The sequence below is a fragment of the Aythya fuligula genome, chromosome 2 (assembly GCF_009819795.1).
Source record: "Aythya fuligula isolate bAytFul2 chromosome 2, bAytFul2.pri, whole genome shotgun sequence".
Classification (NCBI taxonomy): Eukaryota; Metazoa; Chordata; class Aves; order Anseriformes; family Anatidae; genus Aythya; species Aythya fuligula.
In genome coordinates, this window is record NC_045560.1 from 107207876 (window position 1) to 107231149 (window position 23274).

At 40.3% G+C, this 23274-nt stretch overlaps 1 protein-coding gene across 1 annotated transcript in view; it reads left to right on the top strand.

Moving 5' to 3' along the window:
- The first annotated feature begins 1151 nt into the window (after positions 1-1151).
- The window catches only part of LAMA1 (laminin subunit alpha 1), a 105839-nt gene continuing 83716 nt past the window's right edge, over positions 1152-23274 (top strand). The window contains exons 1-3 of the mRNA XM_032180959.1: positions 1152-1253; positions 21192-21362; positions 21728-21840. Coding sequence (XP_032036850.1) covers positions 1163-1253; positions 21192-21362; positions 21728-21840 — 375 coding nt within the window. The 5' untranslated portion in view covers positions 1152-1162. The remainder of the gene's footprint in view (positions 1254-21191; positions 21363-21727; positions 21841-23274) is intronic.

Genomic DNA, 23274 nt, shown 5'->3' on the forward strand with positions numbered 1-23274 from the left:
GTACTTGGCTTCCAACTGGTACTTGCGATCCTGCACAGAGGATTCCTTAACCTGACCTCTGTGATTTTAGAACAAATGACACTTGGGCTCTTGAAATTTGTTGACTTTTCTCTCCACAGATGTTTTGCTTTCCTCCTTCTTGCCTGTCCTGAAATTTAAGAAGTTCCTGGTGTGAGCAAAGGACAGATCTTTTGGAAGGGACAGATGTGGAGTGTTATTTATTTGTAGGCTTGAAGGCCTTTGATACCATTTTGTGGCAGAACATTTTCATTTTTATCTCCTTGACCTGGGGATTCTTCCTTTTTGTGCGTGTTTGGAGAATAAATAATGTTATGCATTCTCAAGTACAATTGATAACTCTTCAGTTACAGGATAAAAAATAGCTTTATTATTTTACGAAATATACAAATTACTGTTCTTTTCTTGAATTTCTTTACCCTGATCAATAAAAACCACCAGACAACCAAGCTGCAGCCTGAAAGCTATAAGCAGCTCCCCACGACTTGAAGAATGCACTTGCAGCCTAACTTTGCTCATGCAACTCACAGCTGGCAGTGCATTTTGGAATGTGGTTTCTGAAGCTGAGCAAACTTAGGTTTTCCTAGAAAGTAACCGGGACGTGTTCTCAGGTATGAGACGGTGTGTCTTGACTGAAATTCCCCTGCTCCAACCACACAGCTCTTTGTTTCGGAAAGTGTGGTACCTTGCTGCAACTCGCTTGGGATAGTTGTTAAGGAGTAGCTGTGCGTATGAGCTGTGTGACTGGCGACCCTTAAAACACGGAAGCCAAACGTGAATGAAATCTGAGTGAAATATGTAGAAACGATCCTGAGGAATTCCCACAGCCGGTTTTCTGGTCCAGGTCGGACCAGGGACGAGCCCCCCAGTGCACAAACATGGCTGCACGGCCGCGCAGCAGAGGAGGCTCAGGAGGGCTCCGCACAGCCGGGGGGCGGGGGGGTGACACCTCACGACGCCCTTTTGGGGTTTCTCAGGCGCCCCCCTCGGGCCTCCCCAAACGGGACGCTCCGACGGGGGGGGTCGTGGGTGGGCGTGGGTGCGGGTGCGGGGCGGGCCGGGGGCGGTGGTGGGGAGGGGGGCGGCTATAAGGCGGGCAGCTCGGCGGGGCGGGCGGCAGGCAGTCCCTCCCGGCGGCGGGGTGATGATGAGGATGATGGTGGGCAGCAGCGGGTGGCGGCTGCTGCTGGCTCTGGCCTCGCTCCTCTGGGCGCCGGGGCACGGCCAGCCCCGAGGTGAGGGTCGCGGAGGAGTGGGCGTGGGGTGCGCGGATCCAGCTTGTCCCCATCCCCATCGGGGGTTATGGGGTGCCCCCTGCCCGTGCTGGGCACAGCGGGTGCGGGGGTGTGGGGGGCTCTTTTCCCCCTCGCTCCTCCATCTCTGTGGCTGCCGCAGCCCTTTCTTCCCCCGAAGCGGCGGCGGTGGGGGCCACTCCGCCCGGCCGCCTCCTCCGGGCCGCCCACTCCCTTTGTGGGGGACGGGGAACGCCGAAAAGGGGCCGGGGGAGGGAAGGGGGCACGGGAGCTGCCCGCTCCCCGGGGCCGGCGGGGGGGACCCGGGGACAGCCCCGTCCCCGAGGGAGATGGGGGGCCCGCAGCCCCGGGTGCCCCCCTGCTGGGGAAGCGCCGTCGCTGATGCAAACCGGCTTAAGCCCCTCTTCTTTGGGGTGAAAGGGGATGAAAAGCCCTCTCCGGGCGTGAGGGAGAGGCGGCGTGAGGATGTAACGGAGCCGATTTACCAAAGTTTTCTCTCCTCGCACGTGGTACCGCGGCGGACGGCTCGGGGCGGCCGCTTTGTTCCAGGAGCAGAGCCCGGGGAGCTTGGCTGGCGAGCAGGAGCCGAGCCCGGCTCTGCAGGGGTCTGCTCGGGTGTGCTGGGCTGCCAGGTACAGCGCTGGAGCCATCAGGTGCTCCTGCTCGGTGTGCTTCTCCTCCTGCTGGAGCCAGCAGCAGGACCTGCGCTGAGCGCTGCTGCCGGCACGGCACGGCACGCCAGTCCCCAGCCGCCTCGGGTCTCAGTTAAAACCAAAAGCCGAGGACGGAAAATGGTTGGAAGGCATATGTTGTGCAGATGCATGACTTGGTTTTGTTTATGGTGAAGTGTGGCGTTCAAGATGGGTATAGCGTGTGAGATTAGCATCTGGCTGTTTGCATGCTGCAGGAAAAGCAAGTGTGCTTATTAATGTTACGTGTACAAAACCTCCTCCTCAACATCAAGGTGACAAAATCAAACCCAAGTTGCTGAGTCAATATATTTCAACCTGTAATTAAATACACCTTGCCTTGGCTGTGAGAACTTACTCTTAGAAACAAATGAAAAGTGGCACAAAACTTGCACTTCACTGTTGTTTTTCATAAGGTACCATTTGTCCATCAAACAACCCTAATTCACTAATTTAAATATGCATGCTGGCACACAGTTTAAAAAGGTAAGAATTATCCTAAAGCTAGTCAAGTATATCTGAGAGAGCCCATGCCTTTTCTTCTCACACAGAAATTTGCAATGATCACGTTGCAGTAATCTGCTGCAACTTTAGCAATGAGTTTAGTGCTGGCATTCCAGCTCTTATGTAGCAGCTCACATGGTCAGTCATCTTGATAAAATGCATATTTTTATCTCACTGATTGAAGATAGCAGTATATTTGAATGTACCTAAGCCCCCCTTCCTGGGGCTATTTAAATTAATTACCCTATATTTTTCTAGTTGAAAGATTAGGTCAGGAGACCATTCCTCCTATTAGATTAAGTTGATAGATTTTTCTTTTTTTTTTCTCAGCATGAGAGCACAGATCATCAGAGGAAGCAGTTGGTATTAAACCCCCCAGTGGATAACTGCCTTACAAAAAAACACAGAATTCAAGATAACTGAACCTAAAACAATGCGAAGAATGTGATGCAGATTAGAATAGCCATGCTGCTTTTGCAGAAAGTAAACAACTGAAGTTTAAACTTTAAGCATCGTAATGATGTAAAAAACATTGTTTTGTTAACAGAAAGATTTCTTGGACACTGCAGGAGCATTTGAAAGTTTTGGGGAAAAGGTATCTTGGCTTGCTTGTGGAGAGTACCTTGGTAGAACCCTTTCAGCATTTCCTGTTTTTCTGTTGGTGCCTGCTTTTGTCCTGTCAGCAGATGAGGAAACGTGCATACAATAGTTGCGGGGGTCTGTCAGAAAGTGCTGAAGTCCAATCTGAGAAAAAGCAACGCGGAATAGTAAAGTTAGTGCAGCAACCAGCTTTAAAGGTTAATGATTGGTTCTTTCAGCCTGAAGATTAATATCTACATACCTATAAAATTTACTTGGCATTTTAATTGCAGGTGTGTTGTTGAAGTATTACCATCATGTTGAAAAGCTGGGTCTGTATTTTCAACTGAGTCTTTTGTATTTAATAATGGGAGTTACTCTTTGTGAAGCACGTATCTTTAGTGTCCAGATCCAGACAAGAGCTGTTGTGCTACCTCAGAAGCAAATAACCGTTTCAGAGGCTTTTGTAGCAGCTTTGCTCCACTGGAATGCATTCTTCATTATTCTGAGGGTAAGAGTGATACAGGTCTCTAAAGTGGAAAGAAAAAGCAAGTTGTGCAGCATTACCTGTATTTCATAAACTTGATTCTGCCACTGTCAGGTGATTTTTCTACAATTAAAAAAAATCTTGCCACAGTAAATGTCTTTCAACGATAACTCTCAAATGTGTACTAGACAAAATCTCCTTGGCTGCATCTCATCTCAGTCTGTTCTGTGAGCTGGTGTGCTGTGGCAGCCTGTTCTGTTCCTGCCTGGGGTTTCAGAATCAAAAGGCCTTAAGTGTTGGTGCTCAGGAGACTGAATGAGTCCAGGGAGGTGCCTTGGGTGCCTCCTCTGGGCAGAATTTAGCAAAGGTATTTCTCGGGCTTATCACCATTTGGGTTTCAAACCTACCTTGCTTTAAGAATCTGGTTTAGAAAGTATGTGTAAGTTATGACTATAATACACAAATCATAATGTGATGTTCAGCAAACACATTTTTTTCTGAAACATAAGTGATGAGGTTTACTTATGAATCAGATTATTAGAGCACTTGCTCAGGAAGTGGGAGATTTAGGTTAATCTCCTTAGCTTGAGATGGTCTGAACCCATGTCTCCAATTTCTGAATAAAGTGCCTTATTACCAGTTTGCTATGACAGGTAGTGGAGGGGGAGGCATATATGAAATCCCTCCAAACCTCTGTTTGAAACCAAGCTACTGTGTATCCAAGTTTAAAGGGTGCAGAAGGATAATGGGCAAGAGAAAAAGCTGATGCTCTATTTTGGTCAGCACTCAAAAATGGAAGGAGAATCAAAATGCTGGCCTTCTCTTTTTTATCTACTTCTGTTGCAAGCAACCATCAGACATTTAAATACAGTATGGAAAGGTGTTTTTTTTTTTTTGTTTGTTTGTTTTTAAATATCCTTGTCCACCAGCTTTTACTGGGTCACTTGGTGGGATCCACTGTGCATTCCACTTAGTGCAGATAGATTTCCTGGTGCTCTTGTTCAGGATGGTGAAGTCCACCTTGGAGCTGGTGTGCTTGAACTCTAGGTGTGTCTTTAGTTGTTAGAAAAATACTTGGGTCTTTTTTTTTTTTTTTTTTTAGATCTGGTCTTCAGTCTGCAAGCCTAGATAGGTAAATCTAGGTATAGTTTTAGTTGTCTCACTACATCCTCATGTTTTATGGGATGATCTACAATTTCCTCATACCCTTCTGAAACTGAGAGCCAAACTCCTAGGATGTATTAAGATGATGATAAAACTTTGAGGAAAGTCTTCTTAAGCTCTCAAGATAGGGCTGGTCACTTCCCCTATGAAATGAAACATTATTTCATAGGGAGTTTAGAACTGCCATGTGGTATCTTAGCAAGTAAAGCTTTTTTCCACTGGTCTTATAAAAACCTATGTGTCCCTCATGTGCCTTCATGTGGGTTAAGTAGCAGGGCCATGAGGTACTTATTAACTGTCCAAGCTCTATTTACCTTGTCAAGCTATGTGATAAGTCTCCTCTTCACACACACAAAGGAATAAGGTGGGGCAACCCCAGTACAAAACTCAGTCCCTCTCAGGGCTGTCCCATGATAGCCATCAGCCTCAGCCCGTGGGGCCAGGACTGTGACACCCATCACTGTGAGGGAGCTATGGGAGAAGTTCTCCAGGTAGTGACTTCTTATGGGGGACTGTGGGACTCCTTATGCAATGCAGGGGAAGAACATTTTGCAACTGGACAAAACTTATTATGGGGAAGAGCCTCAAAGGGGAAAAGCCAAAGACAGGGAAAGGGGAAAAGTGAAGGCAGAGAAAGGAGCAGAGGATCCAGGAGTTCTGAGAAAGAACAAGTATGGAGTAAAAAAGAGAGATGAGAGGATAAACATGTTGACTGTAAGCAGGTTGCCAGTCAGCAGGCTTGTCTTGCTGTACCCTGTTCCTCATCAGTACAGTCTATCCTGTCTTTATTAAACTGTTTCTAACTGTTTTCCTGGGTGAAGGGGTCTCAGAGTGTGGAGGTGAAAGTGTCAGTCCCTGGAGAGGGGACCACAAGTCACAGGGACCTCTATGTCTTGAGTGGCTGTGGCTGGACAGACCAGAGAAGGTGTTTGTTGTTTGATCACACTGACATATAGAACCACACCAGGCCAGCCAGCAAGTAGGATGAGAGGTTTAGGAGCAGGTATCAAAGCAGCTATAGTTCTAGGATGGATACTGAAGAGACCAGAGGGTCTGCAATTCAGCAGCCAGAGGGATCAGACGGACCAGTGCTACTGAGGAGACCATCTAGGGATTGACCAGGAGACCCATCTTTGTGAATGTGCATCTGTGCATGAGTCAGAAAGAGATGAGAAGAGTCAGGGCCAGCTTCTAGGTAGGCTGAAAGTCCAGGCCAGTTACTGGAGGGATCCACAGTGAGCCTGCACATAGGCAACAGCCCATAGGGCTGTTGGATTTAGAGGCTCGCATGCCCAGGAACCAGTAAAGGGGGAGACCTGGGATTCAGGGGCCAGTTACTAGATAGATTGAATGCCCAATTTTGTAGAAATCCAACTTGTATATATATGAATATATATTTTCCACTTTTACTTTGTTCTGTATAGTGCTCTAACCAAATTCAATTTTAGGTTACTTACCTGCCAGGTCACCTCAAACAGAGACCACATTGCATGTGCCCAGGAATGCTGCCTTTGCAGGTACTATTGCATTACAATGATAATGCTAAATTCCTAATAGGGAATACAAATATATTTCAAAAATTATTAACGAGAAGTAGGGCTTGATAATACTCAAAGAATTTGAAATGTAAAAAGAATAATGTAAAAGATAATGAATCTCAGTGAGGTAAGAATTTTGATGATTGAGGTCTGACTGGAAGATGGGATAGAAGAAAATGATGAGAAATTTCATTTTTTTCTGGTGGTATGCAAGGAATATTTTGGACATTCTGTGAAGAAAACGTGCTTGGCATTGAATGGAGACTCCTAGATCCCAACTTTGCTTTCCTTTTCCTTTTGCCCACACGTCTTTTAAAACAAAGTTAGCACCAACAAGCTACAGACTATTTCTTCTTTTCTCGGAGTGCAAAGGTATGTGACAAAGAAAAATCCCATGAAAGCATGCTAAATAGACTGAAGATTAAGATAAAAAAACATTTGTCTGTCATAAATATTTCCCCTATTCCCTAAGGGCTTAGAAAAATGCATCTCTGGAAATTCAGGACTATCAGTGTGTTGATCAGTTGTTGGTATTTACAGCACTCTCACACAGGATCTTCGGACGGAATATGCTTTCTTTTTTTCTATGTCTTTATTTTTTTTCTAAAGGGGTTAGACAGCTGCTGTCCTCAAGGCATCCCTTTCTGACCAGAGAAATAGCATGTTGGAGAAGTTTTGCAAGGTGAGATTGGTTAGGTTGCAAGAATTGTAATTTCTTAGTTGGTATAAACCTTAGGTGCACATCAATCAAACCTCCCATTTACATATGTTTTTGGGTACATGAGTGATATCCTAGAGGCTGATCCTAATGCCCAGGGGCACTGTGTGGTGAGTATAGCACTCTGGCTTAGAGTTTTGATATGAACACTTCATCTGCTGGAGTTGCGAGCCAAAGCAAAAAAGGTTAGGAGGTATGTTTGTGTTCATTCCTTTGTAGTTAAAGTATCTCTGTAAGAATCACAATTGTTTTAACAACCATGTGAGTTCATAGGGCAGCTGGAAGGGGGGATGCATGGCAGTCACTCACCTGCTGCCTGGCCAGAGCCCTTGCCTTTCTGCAAGCAACCCAAACTTGCAGGCTCTGTGAAGCAGTGGCTAATTTGAGGTAATGGCCTCAGCAGTTTTGTCTTCTCTTTTCTGTGATTTTCCTACCAGTCAGCCCCATGAAGATCTGCTACCACTTTGTGTAAACTGAGTAGATTTGAGCAAAGCCAATAAAACAGGAGGAATTAACTTGTTAGCTTTTGATTTTTTAAAACTATCATTTAATACAGTAATGGCTATATCAGAGGTATTCCCTGACCAGTTCATTTTAGATTAAAGTCTCAGATTTTAAATTGTTTTGCTAGCATACAGTAATTCCTTTTCCCGAACTTATTTATTGTGCTGCGAGTTCCAATCCCCCTCTTGATTCCCGCATGAGAATAAAGGTTAAAAAGCTGTTTAAGAAATGGCCTGCTTTAAGTGGAAACTTTATTTTCCCCTTGGCTTTGCCTGCATTTTTGCTGTTCTGTTTCGCTGTAAAATGACCTTGAAGATAGGCCTGTGTCCACTGCTTCCTTTATCATTTTTGTTAGTGTAAGATTTTATTTGCTGAAAGGCTGCAGGAACAGTGCAGAACCCATACAGGTAATTTGAAACAACTTCTATAGCCTTGATTTGATTATTGAATGTTTTTCTTTTGTAGATTTGATTAAGTGGATAAGCTGTGCTGCTCCTCCACTGCCTCTTCCCCAGACAGAGCCACTGCCTGGGGTGTGGGAGGGTAGAATCTGTCCTTACCAACTTCTCAGTTATTCTGAACCCATCCCGGAGTATCCAGACAAAAAGCATTTGAGTGAATTGATGAGCATCCAGCTCCAGTAAAATGCCTGGGCTTGGAAAGCCAATTAATCAATTCTCGCCTTCCCTGTTTCTGCTTTGCTGAAGGGAGGAAACCAGTTCCTGAAGGCACTGCTAACACGCTGCTGAAGAGCCCCCTATTTTTTTTTTTTCCTAATGTTTCCTTACAAACTTTTCTCATTCAAATGCATGAATTGTAATGCATGTTTTGTAATCCTCCATGCTACACCATTCATATATTTTACTTGCCTTTCTAGTAGTCTCTTTTGTTCATATCTTGCACTGTTGTAAGAGAGGAGGCAAAATAGGGTTGTAACTGTCTGCTAATGCCTCTTATGATTAGGTTTCAACTTTATTGGCTCAGAGGGGCTAGATAGCAGAAATTTGCAGTGAAGGTTCTTTGAATTATAAGGGTCTGTGGAAACCCTGGTTTGAATTGGGGTTGTGAAATCCGTGCTGTTGAAATTTCTAGGATTCCATCCATTTGCTCTAGCCTGTGGAGCCTCTAAAACACATGCTAAGTGACTTCTACCAGAAAATACCCTTTAAAATATGCCAGAATTCAACTTTTTGATGGGAATAGGAGAGATCAAATTAACTCCACTGACTCTGGGAGAATAGCTGTGAATTCACATTTATCTACAGACAATTGTTCATTTATTCCTTCAGTAGTTGCTAACTAATGCCATTGCATTAGTTCAGTAAGGCATTTAAATTATGTTCATTTTAAATTGTATGAGTTGTCCGATTTGCATTTACAGGATAATACATCTCATTTACAAGATGAAAAACATTGTAAATGTTTTAACTTGTAAATCTCAGTAAAAGTTGATCACATTTTAGAAAGCATATATTTTTTGCTTTGCAAAAATGTAAGCTTGTTACTGAAATGGTCATTTAAAAGTAAACATGAATTTGAAGCTGAAACTGACAAGTATCAAGTCCTAATGACAATTTATCTTCCTTTAAGTAGGTTTACAGCATGTCTGCCAACATCCACCAGAAGTTTATCATTGCTAAAGGCATGCAGAAATACTAGGGTCAACTAGATGACCTCTCTCCACTTCACAGTGGTCACACAAGGGACAGCTTAATTTCTTTTGTATTTCATAATACTGGGAAGGGGGCATTTCTAATAGGAGAAATGACTGCAAAGTGCAGTGTAGGCTTTCTGTGAAGTGGAGGAAGCTGTTCTTTGCAGTGAGAAAGATGTATGGGGCTGGGCAGGGAGCTTCAAGCTGAATTGCATGTTGACTAGAGGAGAGAAGATCTGTCTGTAATGATAACAGATAGCATATGACCTGAAGGCACCAATGAAGTAGTAGGTAGAAGCTGTGATTGCTGGTGGATAGCTGAATTCAATGTGTCTTGGTGTAGATCAGAGGTTGCCACACTGATGTTTACTCCAGCAATCAGTAAGGTTGCTCAGAAACTTTATTGCAGGCACTTGGTGTAAGGATCTGCTATTGCTGTGCTGCCACTGCCACAACTAATAGCAGTAACTGAAAAACCTTGGCTTGGTTAAGGCTGGTAGGCCAAAAATCCTGCTGAGGTAATAAGAAAAGAGGGTAAGAAGGGGCTTTTCAGTGGTGTCAGGATGTTTGCCCCCAAAAAAGAAAAATCCTTGTATATACCATATAATACTAACTGATGATACAGGCTCTTTCTTTAAAACTTGAGCAGCCCTCTTCATCTTGTCTATTCTTGAGGACAATGAGAAATACATGCATTCTGCTCTGCACCTCTTCCCGGATAATTGTCTCACTTCCCACAGTAAATCAGCAGAAATGTTTGGGGTGTTTCAGGGTAGGATCCAAAATGTGCTTTGCAAGTTGTAATGTCACAGTAGCGTTGCTGAATTTTAAATTAAAGGACTTCAGCTCTCAAGCCTGGTCTTCAGACTGTTTGAATTTTCTTTAAAAATTACCCTTTAGGCTGAGATGTATCATTCTTGTTTTCAGGCCAAAGGCAAAATACTTTTAGGACACTTGATTAAAATTCCATGTGGCTGAGTTATTGAGCATTGATGGTAATACAGAAGAGAACTTTTTTTTTCTTCTGCAATGTTGTTTTTCCCCCCTCTTTAATTTTGTGTCCTTAAAATTACACTTTCAAGAATTTATCCAGTGTGACACAAATGCCTTTGGTTTTATAAGGATGTTTACTCTAAAATAATGAGGGTTTGAAAGTGGTGAGGGCTTGAAACACAGCAAACATGGAATAGGTGATTTGCTACTAATATTTTTAAATTAGAGATGCAAGATATGCCCTGTGTATTTGTTAACCTGTGAGTAAAGACAGGCAAGTGGAAGTAAATTAATGTAGTTTGCAATTTTACTTTGCCTGGAGTAAAAAGCCTAGGGAAAAAAAGTAGCAGTGTATGTTTTACTTCTTGCAAAAAGCAGACCACCACCTCTGTAGCATATTAAACAGTTGGTTATAACAGAAAAAAGTCCTGCTGAGGATATTTCCCAATTAACCTTTTAAATTGAAGATGAGAAGATATCTCTTAGTAGAGGTGAGGGAATGATCGAGTCTTGCATGTCCTAAGTGTTGCACCAGTTGCAAATCATACCAGCTCCATCTGAGTTAGAGGAAAGGTGCTCCCTTCCACCCAGGAATATCTGGCAGTGATACAAGGCTGTATGTGCTCTGATAATGGCTTTGTGCCTGCTTGAGTGAAAACATTTTTTTTTCTGTGTTTGGAGAAACAAGTGGCTTTGTAAAAACAGGAGAGCTGGTAGTTCTGAGATGCCAAAAACTATTCAACTTGAAATAGCTTTTGTTAATTAATGGAAGTCCATTTATTTTAAACAAGCATTTAATTTCATATAATGCAGCTATACACAGTAAAATTAATATAGTGTGTTCATATTAGGAAAGCAAAGAAAGCCATATATAAAATTTATTTTGACATATGGCTGGTGAATGACAAGCGTAAATGAACTAAGTGAAAAATAAATTTCAGAGTTACCCTGTAGTGCTACTAGTTGCTATAAGACTTGGTTTATGATCACAAGGAGGTGCCAGTAGCCTCAAGGGATCCTTCTTTATGTTTATATGGGAAAAGACATAGTAACATTTTATAATGTTGTGATACTGGGTCACCATATAGAAATAGCTGGGTCTACTCTACCTTTAACTTTTTTTTTTTTCACTCTCAGGCCTCTTAAAATTTGCAAGTAATAAATATAAATTTAGCATCATGAGAGAGCTAATAGATACTTGGGTCATAACTTCTAATTTATTATATTCAATATGAAGCCTAATGCTGCACATTTATGCATGCAAATTTAATTAGGGTCAAACCCAGGCATGATTTTCATTTGCAAGGGAGACTGTTGCCTCAGGTTAAAAAATGATTACAGAAGAGAAGCACATGATGAGCTGTAATTTGTTGAGGTAGTGATAGTAAAAGGCAGGAAAAAAGGCTAGCTTACATCTAACATCAATAGGAACAAAAATGTTCTGCATCTTTGAAATTAAGACAAATCATAAATAGTGTATAACTGAGTTCCCTAATCTTTGGCATGCTGATCACAATCCCAGTACTACTGTCATATTCATCTCAGCTAAAGTCTTTTAGGCTGCATGTAAACTAATCTGGCAAGACACTAAAATATTTAATAGTTGTATTTTCTTTAGCTTTGAGTGAAAATTGTTTCCAAGATTAAGGTGACTTCAGGAAAAAGAAATAATGTGGTGCTTAAAAATTTCAAAACAAAACCGGAACAGCCCCCAAAACAATAAACACAATGATGCAGACTCCTCAACATGTGGAAAAAGCTTTTGGTGAACAAGAAAGAACTAATTTCATGGTCTAGCAGGTTTGTTGTTCCTTGGCAGTCTGCCCATCTGTCAACTTTTGGCTCTTTTACTTTGTTATAAATACTGTGGCAAATACTAGGCAGATTCTTGAACAGGCCAGCATGATAGGAAAAAAATATATATACATACAAGACAGGACTGAAGAAATATAAGTTATAGTTTAAAAATGCATGATATATGTAGAAATTATTCACAAATTTCTCAACTTTTTATATTCAGTCACGCCGTTCAATGCACGAACTAGCATGAATGCTAGTTTTCTTCTTCCTGTCTCTTAGTATGTTCTGGATGAAAGAAAGCAGGTAGTTAATGCCACGTTATCTAGAAATTTCTGTTTAAAGATTTGATTATCTTTTTATTCCCAAGAATGGAAAAGTCAATTTTTTGCCTCTGATGTGTGAAATTTGTGGCAGACCAAGCCATGAAGCTATAAAACCTATTGAGGGCTGTGATTTAAGCTATTAAAGCTATTATATTTCCCAATGTTTTTTATTCCCTCAAAATGTTGAGTATTTTCAACCTTAGACCAACAAGTGTTGTGACATACGCTCCTTTGGGCAGCAAGGTAGCTCATTTGTAGGAATCTGGATGCTTGCTCAAACTCCTTCAGTGTTACACAGTTGCATGCTGACCATGTCTTTGCATCCTAATAACTCTACATCCAATTTGAGCACATGTTCATTGTGACAGAGTTTCTATATGATTTAAGTCTGTGTTTGCAAGCTCAGAGCATGAGGGATTTGTAAGAGAAGATGAGCTGTTGTAAAGTTTGCATTAGCTATCTTGTTAGCACTTGACTTCATAATGCAAAGGATATTATTCTAATGTTGGTGTTCAGTCTAAACTTGTGTCTAACCCATCTATGGTGTTTAAAACCATGCTTTGTGTATAATAGCATTAGTTACTGTGTAACAGAGGTGACAAAATTCAGTCCCTGTGGAGATGTGTGTATTGTTTGTCTGCTTTTTTTTTTTTTTTTTAGCATTTAATTTGGAAGTCTGGGTTTTCTTTCATTGTAGGACTTTTACAGGGAGTGTAGTAACTTCCTAATTTTAACTCACCATCCTCTGATGCTACATATAGGGAAACTTAACATCTTGAAATTAAGACTTAGTGTCAAATGCTTTCTTCTCTCTTCCTTTACCATTAGTTTTCCATTGTCTTTTATATTTACCATGCTCCTTATGCTTTGAAATGTAGTATTTTATTAGAGTTAAGGTATTACTTTTTGGGGGGCAAATTTTCTTCCTTATTCAAATTATCTACTGTGTTTTGGCCATCAACCTGGCTATCTGCTGTGCTGAGTATTTGAAGGAAACCATACAAGTTGTGTAAGACTTGCTTTTAATCTTCAAAAACTCTAGAGAGAAAACTAAGGTGTGTGAGGGAATAGTACAGCTGACGTTCATTCGTTATAAAGCAAACTTTTGCCTCCTGTGTTTCCAGTCTGAATTTGCAAGCATGCATCTTTACTAATTTGCAGTGTTATACTTTTTTTTCCCCAATACTTTTCTGAGCCATTGGTTGTTAATTAGCACATCATCTAGCCCAGGGAGACCTCAGTAGTCAAATGCTTGTTGCTGCTAGTGCTCTCAAATTAAGGCTCTTGTTAATAATGCTGAATGCACATAAGCAACATCAGAAAGTGTTTGGCAGAGAAGCTCTCTGTTTGGGCAGAAGAAAGCACAGAGTTTGGTCTTCTCCAGCTTATTTGTGCCCTGGCAGCTTGCAGGGTTCAAACAGAATATTGTTTACTGGTCGCATTAACCATTGTAGTGTTTTTTTTGTTGGTGTTTCTTCTGCTGTTTCTGTTGAATTGTTCAATTGTGATTTGCAGAAGCTTTATGGAATCAAAACTATAAAATAATCAACAGATTTTTCTGAAATCAGGGGCTTATGAACATTCAGCAAATGGCTGTAAAGTAAGCTGTTTCCTAGATAACCTGAACTCATCTCATGGGCTGGTGTAGAGTATATGTCTCTATTGTGACTGAGTAGGAAGCAGTGCAACAGAAGAAGATCTTTAGCATACAATGCAAACTGAATTGTAGTGCCTTGCAAAGAAACAAAACTTATTCTGGGGTGTGTTGATGACACTGTGAAGAATTCAAGATTTTTTTTTTTATTTCAGTTGGTGCTGATGAGGTCTTAAGAGTCACACTGGAAAGATGCAAACTGCCAAGAATTCGGAAAGATAAGAGGTTTAGAAAATTGACTGTGGAAAGACTGAAAGGCTTGTTTCTTTAGTCTGGAAAAGAGTATGTGTGTGATAACAGCCTTTCAGGTAATCAAAAGCTGTAATCAAGATCATGACAGATCATGAATGGAGCAATGATGACTAAAAATCAGTAACTTTGCAAGTGATAGAGCACACAAGTTGAAGAATACCTCTCACTTGCTCTTGAACAGAGTAGACAAATTTAGTACATTATTGTATTCAAAATGGATTGAAGTAAATAAACTTAGTTTCACTGAGTACTATTTCCGTGAATGACATGTTAGTCAGTTTTGCTTTACAGCATGAGGAAACAAAGAAAACAGGTTCTAGGAGAATGTTTGTCATGGCACTGAGGATTAATTCTTAATCTGAAATAATCTTATCTAAATACTTCAAATTAAAGTTTGTAGAGATGCTGCTAATAAAATTATGTTCCTTGGTTGGCTCATGTATAATTTGTGTTGTACTAGCAGAAATTCTGCTCTCTGTTGAGCTACAGAAAAATGAGTGGTCAGTTTTCTGAATGATTTCTTAGTGGCTTGCTATGTAAACCCTGTGTGGAAATTGTAGTGAAACTTTCAGCTTTTCCTATTGGTTGATGCTGCTGCTAATGCATATTTTCAGGTAGTGTCTCCGCAAAGTGGTTATAAGGCAGGTTGGGTGTTGCACAACAAATTTCCTGCTTACCATAGGAACAGAGAATTAGTGCCTTAAATCCAGCAGTTAGAAATTAGGGATTTACGCCCATTTATGTTAGGGAAATCAGCTCAGATTTTCATTGTGATTACAGGATAGGATTCTGATGAAAGTATGTAGAAAAGGTTAAGCTAGGGACATTTGCTGGTGAAATAAAACGAGAGTCAATCTATTAAGAAGGCAAAGAATCTGAACCCAAGCATGACAGTTCCAGGGTTTTTATTTAGTAAACTCACTTAGTCCAAAACTTTAATAGGACAGAATAACTAAAACAAAAATCTGTGCCATTGAAAAATGGCTGAGAATGTTATAAAGAATGTGACCTCAACTTCTGCAGTGTAATACTACCACATTTTATACATTCTAATCTTCTGTGACATTTTATTACATTTTGTCCCTAGTCCTTTGTGTTTTCCTGGAGTGCATCAAACTATTCAGAACAACTATCACTACATCCTCTGTAAATATTTTCCATAAATGAATCTATTGCTAGTGAGCAAATTTCAACATTGCCTTCTTTTTATGAACCATTCATTGCCTTACATTTTATTTTAAACACTAACTTGCAAATGAGATTAGACCCCTTCAAGTATCTTTGCTTCTGAGAAAAGACAAAATCAAAAGCTCATTGTTACTATATGCATCAGCCCTTATGTTCAAGTTGCATTTACTCTGTTCACTTGGAATACTTCTTTATTACCCAGTTGGCACAAAAACAGCCAAAATACTTGGGGAAAATCAAGCTCTTACTTTGCTAAATGTCTCAGAACTGTTCACTGAAGTCTGGTTGGAAGTCTTCATTTTATACACTGATGAACAATGCAGAAAACGCTGTCATCTATTGGACTCAGTGCTTGGTTTGCTTGACTGTCTTGCATTCATTTCCCATCAGTTCTGTTTTCTGATTTCAAACAAACAAAAACACCGTCTGGATTCATTCAGTTTATTGGGATAGCATACAGATTAGTTAATCCGGATTCAGTGGAAATCTGTTTTAAATGGGGCCTTCTTGTGAGAAGTTTTGCTGTCCTTGCTGTGTTTATCAGGTAACAAAAAGTAGTATAATCTTTATTGCACTTACTGAACATATTTGCTGACATAGTGAAGCCTATGGAAAGCAGAACTGCCATATGTATCTTTCTGTTTGTACAACTGTGTTTGTAAAAGAAACATTTAATCAGCTATGCCTCTGCTAGGAAAACAGCTATTCTGAGGAATCCCACAGTTTCTCCACATGCCATCTGTAAAAAGGGAAGAGGTACAGCCTGTCAGTCACATTATGAAATCCATACACATCAAATATGTTCAAACCCACAGACAACACAAGGATTTTGCCAGAACACCCAACCCCAGTTCCCCTGCACATGTAATAGAACAGTGATGAAAGACTTAATTTCCTGGGTAAAAAATGCAATAATCAGGGCTGGTGTTGGGATGTCATTCAGATCTAGCTATACAACATGCAGACAATGGCTCTAAAGTGAGAGTATTTTTTAAAGATGAGTGAGGGAACATATATATCTAAAAAGCCCTTGTTCAGTGGCAGAGAATGCTTACACTTGCATGTTTTTATGTGCTGTCACCTGTATGCAGACTAAGTCTAATGTCTTTAAAGTGCAGTGATGTTTCTGTACATGGGCAGGCTATATGAGCCAGCCTATTTGAGAATGTTCAATAAATCCAGCATGCATCAGATTTGTCTAAATAGTATGGAACTGATTTGCTCATGTGCAGTAAATCAGGTGTATCCAGAGTGTGTTGACAGATATGCATTGGTCATATACAGGGTTTTTCACTCCTAGTAGGAGTTTACAGAAACACAGAACTGTGGAAACATGTCCCAAATACTTGAGATTCAGGAAAAAAATCAGGGGTGCTTGTACCTTTAAAACAAACAAACAAAAAACCTCAGATGAGGAAAACTTATAAAACCACTCAGAATTAAGAATCCAGGAAAAATGATGGTAATCATTCCTGTAACAAAGAGCTTGCCAGGTCTTCTGTAGATACTGGTTTCAAGTAGGGTAATTCCCAGAGAAATCTAGGCCATATGTCTATCCATAACCTTTACAATGGAGACATGGATAGGTGTCCTGCGTGCAAACATCCACTACTCACACAATGATATATCTCAATCCATAATGACTTTGTGTGAATTGTCATAACTTTGGATGTGCCCCAAAAAGCTGCATGCTCCAAATGTCTCATTCATTTGAAGGATTAGCATAGATAGGCACATGGAAGCACATAAAATAGATGTTGACTGCCTCATCTACCTAAAAGCTCCTTGTCTGCCTTTCTTTTCCCTGCCATGCTGACCACCTGTTCATTACAACTGACTTCTTTATGAGCAAGCCTTTTCTCTGACATGTAGTAAAATATTAACGTTATGTCCTTCATCACAAGGTCTGCCTGCTGAGCTATACCTACAGCAAATTTGTCTAACCTTTAGATTCTTCCTTGCCACTCTAAGAGTCAAACGTTGTAGAGTGTTAATGTGACAAATTCTGCCACATCCACATTGCAGACCACGTTGTTAAGGATTTGATTCCCTCTGCTTCCTCTGAGCCTGGGGCTTTCTGCCTCTGTTCCTGTAGGAAAGCTCTGAATGGTGTATTTCTGGGAGCATGCACCCAGGTATGCAGATTTTCAGCCTTTCTGTAGTTTTAGTTATGTATCTGGGTAAAACCAAGTCCTTACAAATGAGAGCAACTTCCCTGAGTATTCAATGAAATCACACTCAATTTCTGTGCTGAATTAGTGAATCAATTGTTATTCTTTCTTAAGGTCAAACTAGCATGTACACACACAATTCATTTTCTGGTATCAGGTGGTGTGTCAATCTCTGGTTCAGGGCAAATGGGCTGCTTAGTAGATGGGAAGAATCATGTTGAAGAGTTTACCTTACCATGAAAAGAGTTGGCCAGCACTCAGAATTAAATGCATTTACTTGAAAAATTCTTATTTTCTTGGGACTGCCAGTCTTCTTGCAAAATGATGGATGGTAACTCCCAAACAAAAATGTTCTCAATGGTAGAAAAGTGAAGTAGCAAGTGCTTACATGCAAAATTGTCTATAAGGTATTTTAATAATCGGAATATAGTCAACCAGACCAGATTAGCCAGCTGAGAAGTCACTGTAGAACTTTACAGATTGTGGCCATCTGTATGGAGGTCTCTCAAGGCTCTTTCTAAGCCTCTTTGGTATGATTGCATAATGTGATAGAGGTACAGGATATCTTAGCAGTGAAGTTGTGAGGATTTTTTTATGTAGCACTTACCTTCTTTTCTAGTGAGAAATAAGTATGATAAATCTAATTCAATCAATCATCTGTGCTGGACTTCAGATAGCAAACTGTAAAAGTTACATTAATGCCTTTAAGAATGCAAATATCACTTGCTGTAAATTCAGTTTAATGATACGTGGTATCTTCCGGCAGAGCTTTATGTCAGTTACAACCACTTTAATTTTAAAGCAGGATATGATCACAGTCACTCATTTATCTGTAATTGGCTCATTTAAGTGACTGATTCTGTGGTTATTCATCTTTATCATACCTACCTTCTCCCTAAGAAAAGTGAAAATGTATTTCACCAGATGGTTATAGTCTTCTTTTTGTGGCAGAGGAGCATCTGGAGTTCATCTCGCTATTATGAGTACTCAGCTTTTCTTAAAATTTTCTTAAGACCATGCTGAATGACTGAAGAGGAGCAATGTAATGTAAAGATGTAATTAATTTATTTTAATTTGCCCCTTTTTTCATGTTGTTTATTCCAGATACTTACTGTTTCTTTATAAATCAGATCATAGGCTATTCAGTCTCCACTGAAATCAGTGGCTACACCTCTGAAAATTGCCTTAAAACTTGATTGCATTAAAGAGAAGCAGAAATTAATGTGATTACCTAGCATTTGAAGAGATGCATCATGATAAAGCTAACAACCTCTTGTTTTTTGTTCAATTCTGGGACAAAAACACTACAATTGGATTGAAATGCCCTATTTCTTATTTCTTTGAGAGAAGAAAACTCATTATGAGACTTTCATGGCATCATACCAGCATTTCATTTTATTATCAGTCAGTGCATTTGATAAAGTTAGTGAGATGCTTGATGACAAGCAGTCAAAAGGGCTCAGTCCAGAGTGACAGCTACAATGTCTGAACCTGACCTGAATTTGGGATTTTGGAATGAAACATTTCCAAGACAGCACTAACCATCAGCACTTTTTCTTCAGAGCTTTTCTATTCCCATGGCACAAATTTGTTGACTCATGGTTATTGTAGGTAAATTATGTCACTCTAACAAATGACCCTGGAAACGAATGGCAGGGCTACTGTGTAACATGAGTGAAGGGTAATGAATGACCTGGGAAGTTAATTGGTAGATCTTGAAGGCTGGCCAATAGATGCCTTTGTGAACAGTAGTGAATAGCGAATACAGAAGTTTTTTTTAATCATTAGGGAGTAATGTAAAACAGGGTACCCTCTTCCATCAGTGAGCTTTCTTGTCTGGTAAGAAAATGTAGGCTGCATTTCTGCTTTGCCTACAGCTGTGAGTCTGGAGCAGTACTGCACCAACACTACAGTAAACATGAGATGAGTGTGCAGACGGCATGTTAATGGAAGAAGAGGCTCACCATACGGTCAATAGTATGTCCTCTATGTCATCGCCTGCTTCAGATTTAGGTATGATGAGAACAAGGTGTATGCTCTGGTATAGATTTAACTTAAATGAGGTAAGGATTAAAACAAACAAACAAAAAAGAACCCACCTCCATCTTCCTCTTTGAGTATGGCACAATTCAGCACAATGAAAAACACGGTTTATTACTCATGCTGTGGTGAAGAAGGTTAGGACTTAACCATGTAATCAAAGGAATATTGAATTCTACCTTTCTGAGGTGGACAGCTAAGAAATACAAAGTATTAATATTGCAATGTATATTGTAGATTAATGAAGAAAAATAATTTTTGTAGTTGTACTCGAAGAAAGGCATGTTTTCACAAATATGCTTAAATATGTCTGGATTTTTTTTTTTAATTCCTTAGACGAAAAATTATAACAAAAAAAAAAACTTTCAGAAATGTGATTTTAATACCTCACTATTGCAACAGTAGCAATTCTTGCAGCACTCTTAATATGCTATTCCAAGGCTCCAACTTTGATTTCAGCCCATCATGTTTAATCTCTTCACACAGATCAGTTTTTTCCAAATTGGTTCTCTTTTTCAGAGTTGTTTCTGTATAGAAATGGAGTATTTGTGTTGTGAAATGGAGTATCTGTGTTGTATTGATGGATGCAAACTTAACCATGCAAGAAGCAAGAGATTTTTAACCTAGGAGGGAAGGCTGGAAAATTGTAACAAAGCTCCTGAGAAGTTGTGCTTACTTAACTTCTTCCTGTCATGGGAAGTATTCCTTAAATGTTATGAGTAGACTTCAAGCTCAAGTAAAACATCCCTCCTTTTAGAAAATATTAAGAGTTCTGAAGCCGGTAACAGTGGTCTTTCATTACTCCTGTGCACAAGAGCATTACCGCTTGAAAGTACTGTAAAGTGTGTAAAGATTAATAAGCGACAAGCCAAGTTTTCCTTAGACTTTACACAGGCTTCAGAAAATCCCAGAGTAAAGGTCTAAAACACAGCTCTTAAAATGTGCAAGCAGGGAGTGTGTCGCTGAGGGCAGTGGTGTTCTTGCCCTGGGGAGCTTGGGTTAAATGCTTTGTTCTGCATGGGCAGAGGGCTTGCTGTACGGCTCCTCATCCATTCTGGCAGAGGGCCAATTTTCCCCCTGGTTTTGATTATTTCACAATGTGGCAAGAAGGTTTAGTAACTGGAACAGAGTTAGTTTACTAGCTCTTATGTTCCTCAGGAGAGCTGGGGACTCCCCTGGGTCCATCAGAGCAGGGCATGACACCCAAGGCCCATCCCTCCATCTCATCCAGGAACAGGGCAACCCGGGATTGCCTCCCTGGTGACAGGACCAGGATGTAGGGCCATGGTGTGCCTGGCTCAGTGAAGGCCAATGGCTGGGCAGGGTTTGTCTGTGGGGAATATCACTGGGTGGGGAGAGAAATGGGGATGCTTGGCTCTGGGGGGGGTCTTCTAGAGGGGGTGCCCCCAGGAGCCCTTGGGGGGGTGGATTAGGGAATGTCAGGACCAGTGGTGCCTCAGGGACATAATGGGTGATGTGCTGTTGTCAGTTTGGTATGATGATGTTTTCACAAAATAATCTGTTTTCATTGCATTTTTCTGCATCTCTGTCTCTAGGCTAGAAGCTTGTCACAAAACAATGCATATTCAGAGATCTATCTCATAACGATGACTGAATTTTGCTTGCTTTACACTGTGACTGATAATTGTTTTTTATTTCAAGGCCTGTTCCCTGCCATTTTGAACCTGGCCAGCAATGCTCACATCTCCACCAATGCCACTTGTGGGGAAAAAGGACCAGAGATGTTCTGCAAACTTGTTGAGCATGTCCCAGGCCGACCACTGCGCAACGCCCAGTGCCGGGTCTGTGACCGTCACAGTGCCAATCCCAAAGGCAAGTTTCTCTTTTTTGTTGTTGTCATCTTTTTTGTTTTTGTTTTCCATTGTTTTGTCTTGTTCTCTTTGACCCTTTACCATAAATACAAAGTGCATTGGGGTCAAATACTTTTTGCTTTTAGTGTCTCAACTACATGAGTGAAGCTGCCTTTAAGCAAAAGGACTGACAGAAAGCACAAACACCTTAAATCATCGTTAAGCACTGCAGAGTCCAATGACAGCCTTTTTGTCTGGAGGCAAATTTCAGCTTTTACTTTGTGGCAGAAGGAAATTATACTCTGCATGAAGTAAATGTACTGGGTCAGAGAAAATAGCTTTAGATGTATTTTCAATAGATGTTTAATTTTTTTCTCTTTAATACAGAGCAGCACCCAATTTCTAGTGCAATTGATGGTACCAATAATTGGTGGCAAAGTCCCAGCATTCAGAATGGGAGGCAGTACCACTGGGTCACCATCACCTTGGATCTAAGGCAGGTGAGTAACATTTACCTGAGTGTCTGTCACTTATTGAATGTACAGTATAAGTCTATGCAATTTATTGTAGTTCTTCAGTGTTTAGATGGTTGGATATTTATCAGTTAGAAATTTAACAGCACATAATTAAAGCTGGACAGTTAAACGTTATACAAACTGATTTTAAACAGATGTGTTTTTCAGTTATTATTAAGGAACATCTTAGAGATTTTATTCCTATCAGCCTGGAATGGAAGTGACTTTGTTTTCAAGCAATATAGGTCATGAAGAGTTACTGTAATTCAAGACACAGCAACAGTTGTGTATGTGTGAAGAAGAGAGTTTACACCAGTGTTCGCTTTGTCTTCATAACCTTCCTTTGTCTGTTCTTGATATCTTTCCCCTGACAGTCCTCTGCTATTGTTTTTCTCTGCTTTAGATTTCATGCAAGTTGCTTGAATTCTGGGTTACTGAAGATATTTTAAAGCAGAAAACAGTGTTTTCAAGGTGTAACTCTGATAGGCACAAATTTTATATATGAGGATGCATCTTTTTTTTTTTTTTTTTTTTTAAGCTATATCTATCAGATTTTCACCTGATCACTTGATCACTGTACAGTTTTGTAGTAAAAGAGTAATGATTTGGAGTAGAACATAGCAGAAACATCTAACATTTACTACAAGAAAAAACACACAATACACTTACAAATATGAACTCTTCCAATCCATAAGCATTGTAACCCTGATACTGAGTTTAGGAGAAAGAAAGAAAAGTAAGTGACAGGAATAAATGTACTCACATCATTTACCTGATGGTAGATCTCAAGTTATATGGAAACCTGTTAATGGAATGCAATGATCAGACTGAAGTGTAAAATGTCAGAACGTTCAGCTGCAGGATCTCCAGAACCCTGGAAATGCAGGCTTTCCTTTCAGTTGATTGATATGATAAGGACTTTACCACATAAAATAGAGCAAAGTGTTTTTCTGTGCTTCCCTTCTGACTGGTTCTGATCACTCTTTTTTTTTTTTTGTTAGAAGGAACATCAGAAAAAAAATGTTCTATATTCCTTCTGTGGACATTTAATGTTAGTTGTTCTGCAGAGTTAGAAGTTAGAGGTCTGAATCAGAAATTTTTGCCCTCGGGAAGGATGGAACTACTTTTACAGAGATTGATTCCTTTGCTTTGGCACTTAATGACAAAAAAATACCCCCAGAAGCTTAGAGGTATTTGCTCCTTCTTGTAGCTGGTAAAATTCTTACATGGGAAACTGCCAGACTGCACAGATGATTCCCTAATTTGTTGGTTTGTCTGTTAGGCATGGAAGAATCAAGTCTCCTACCCTGCCCCAAATAAAGACAAAGTCATTTCTGAAGAAAATGTTTTTTCCTTTGATTCTTCTTTTTCTTTGAACAGATCTAAGCTATTTGAAAATCATAGGTCAGCAATTCACAG